The sequence below is a fragment of the Pinus tabuliformis genome, chromosome 6 (genome assembly GCF_031772625.1).
Source record: "Pinus tabuliformis cultivar Carrire ecotype Pingquan chromosome 6, CPIR1, whole genome shotgun sequence".
Classification (NCBI taxonomy): Eukaryota; Viridiplantae; Streptophyta; class Pinopsida; order Pinales; family Pinaceae; genus Pinus; species Pinus tabuliformis.
The window spans coordinates 577954468-577957714 of record NC_142292.1 but is presented as its reverse complement, the minus strand read 5'-3'; the positions used below and the strand labels follow the sequence as shown (position 1 = coordinate 577957714).

The window sequence follows — 3247 nt, the reverse complement described above, 5'->3', positions numbered from 1 at the left end:
CGACGGGCGTCAGGCGGGCGATCGTGCACGAGGGCGCGGGCGGGCACACGGGCGCGCGGGCAAACGGGAGTGCGACGAGCTGCGACGTTGGTGCGACGATCATACATGTTAAATCTGACGAAATTTGATGAAAGGGAAAAAACACTTAAAATGGTTAAGTGTTGAAACCTCTTTCATAATGCGACTAAGTATTATGTACGCACATATTATATAACATGGAGGTTATATATACGTATGGAATTATAAAACATATGAAGTTTATATGTGGAATAATAAAATATAATATAACCAAGCCACATGTAAAGGGGATATGTGCACATAAGACAAAAAACCTATGTAATACGAAAGATAATGGAGTGGACATAATAATATAATATTATTATGTGAAAAGGACTTCATGACATAAGTCGGCTTTAAAGGAGATTAAAAGCATGGTATGGAGAGTATATATATGTGAGCATGAGAGCTCATTAAGAAAAGAAATCTTTGCTCATCTTCATTCGTACAAGGGGTAAAACAACATAAGGGTAAAGAAGACTACGCATATCTCATGCGTAGTACTTCTAAGGTGTAGTTTGGACTTAAGTACGGTTGAGGTGTGAAGGTGAAGGTTGTGTGCTGTTTTATGCAGGGTTTTGGTGTAGGACTTGGCAGAGGATTTTAGGTGGCTCGGGTGAGCACCATCCTTTGCGCAAGAGGTGCACAAGACTATTGTAAAAGGCAGGTGGCCTACCTTTGTAAAAATTGGTTAAGTGTGAGACTTGGTTCGGCCAAGACACACTTGTTGTAAAATTTGATATTCTGATATAATATTATTGTTGGGCAGACTGTTCGGGAGTTGCCCCTCCCTTTATACTTGTGTATTGTTCTCGGTTTATTGTTGATGATTGATGAATGAGAATGTTCTTTGATGAAGTATAAAAGATAAAATTTATTCGGTTACAAGAACACAAGTTAAGTAAGTTTATGTTGAAGTAGGCTTTAAACGCGAGTATTGTTAAAAAGAAAGCGTTCGGTGGTGCCGCACGTCGCCGGCACGATTAAAAGACTACCGTAGGCTTGGGGGCGTGACAATACCTGTCGAAAATTGCGTATCAACATCTTTGTGTTGGACATTTGATTGAATACAACTTTCTTGGATCAATACACGAATATGTCAAAGTCCATTGAACTGATCTTGCACAGCAAAAGTTATAAATATGAGACCTACATCCACAACTTTATATCTACATCTTCGGAAAAGATATTCACTCGTCTAAAATGGCCGTGTTCAACCGAAATCACTTGTTCTTACTCACTATATTATTGATCGCGTTTTGTAATTTAGATAATATTTCAGAAGCAGAAGCTGCACCAGCAACCCTTCTCTCAAAAAAATCGATCGATCCTCCATTTGGGAATTCGTACGAATTATTTCCAACTCTTAATGTCATTTATTTATACTAATGTTATATTTCCTGTAGTAGTTGAAATTAATTATATGAAACAGATCTAGAGTTATTTTTGAGAATAGGCTCCACTCTTTGTGGATCTATCTGATAAGTAAATGTTGGTTCTTTCAGGCTTATTCGGACAGTGGATGCATTTGGAGTCCAAATTTATAAATGTGCAAAACATTCAAGTGCAACTGGGCTCCAGTATACTTCGGCTGGGGCAATGGCCACGCTCTATTCTCCTTATGGTACTAGTGCTTATGGGAAGCATACCTCAGTGGGTTATCATTATTTCTTGAGAGAGCCTCTAGCTCAAGGTGGGAAACCCATCTTTGCGTTCAGCATGAAAGCAGGAGAGCCCATCTCGGCCATCCCCGAATCAACAGTAACATGTAGTCACATATTTAATTTTTAATTTTCTTTCTGTAAAATGAAAAATTCTAATAAACAGAAGTCTAAATATTTGTTTGTTGTCCTTTAACTTGCTTTAATGTCAAACACAGGTAATGTACTTGCCATGAAAATGTTAGGTAGTGAAGATGTGGATGATCTCCTGCTCAAGGCCATTTCACACAGTGCTCAGGGCAATAGCGGGGTATCTTATGTACAACGATTGCATTCCAAGGGCGGAGTTCCTCCATCTTCAAAATGCAATGTGGTTGGAAAGCAACTTCAAATTCCATACACTGCGCAATATCTGTTTTGGTTACAAGATCGATCACTCCCAATGAGAATTCATGTCGAAATAAGTGTTTCAAAGACTTTTAGTCCTCTTCTCAGATTTTACGCTGAAGGAATCCAGTATTATAGATTTAATGGCTCTTCTTGGATTAATTTCAATGTATCAGCATATTTACACACTTCTCCAGGGCAAGAAGTTGTGGGTAAGCATTATTTCTCTACAAACCCCGATCCAAATGGAGGACAACCCACATGGGAGCTATTCATGCCCTTTAGTCGAGTGACCGTAAAGGTTGTGAGTTCAATTACAGTGGATTCTGACAGTATCGATTGGACTCAATTTGAGGCTACAAGCCATGGTTGAAACAAGTAAGTAATGGGACCTAATTTTTCTTTTTCATGTTTTGATGGTTGCTTTGCCTGTAATTTTTTTCATGTTTTTGATGGTTGCTCTGGCTGTTTTTAGCCCTGTGATGATACTATATCATTTGATTTCTGACAAGTTTTTGGATGATAATTATATCATAATTCATTTGTTTGACCAGTTTGGAACTATTTAGTGGCTCATTTTATTTTATTTTTATAATGAATAGTTTCAAATTTTTCTATAAATAAATTATATATACTTATCACCAATTTTTTCTCAAAAATCAAAATATAAATCACCAAAACCTAAATTCAAACCATATTTCCTTTTATTCTTTTCTTTTATTCTACTTATGTAATGGAAACCTATGACCTTTATTTCTCTCTGCAGAAATGGACTACTTCAAAATGTCAAATACGTGCAGCGAATTTCTACTGTGGGAGGACTTCCTCCTCCAATAACGGCTGGATCTGCCGTTGTAGGGGACGAATACACGTCTCCCTTTTCAACAATCTATTGGTTTTATGTATGACCACTCATCACATCCAATAAGACGAGGGATAACTTTATTAATGTATTGGGCAATATATATTGACTTTTTAAGTTAGTTAAATCCAACTAATGACATATTTCCACAAATATTGATAGCCTTTCATGTTGCATATTCTGATTAAGACTTTTATACATATGGGGGTGCATTTAGCCGTGACGTCTATCTTTCTATTGAGTCGTTTGCGTGTATCCATTATCAACGAGAAAAGAAAAT

The 3247-nt window shown here is 37.2% G+C and overlaps 1 protein-coding gene across 1 annotated transcript; it reads left to right on the top strand.

Annotated features, from left to right (window-relative positions):
- Positions 1–1260: 1260 nt before the first annotated feature.
- Positions 1261–2478, top strand: LOC149259845 (uncharacterized). The gene is made up of 3 exons (XM_089455397.1): positions 1261–1403; positions 1563–1825; positions 1937–2478. The coding sequence occupies exons 1-3, from the start codon at positions 1261–1263 to the stop codon at positions 2476–2478; spliced, it is 948 nt and encodes a 315-aa protein (XP_089311523.1).
- The last annotated feature ends 769 nt before the right edge of the window (positions 2479–3247 follow it).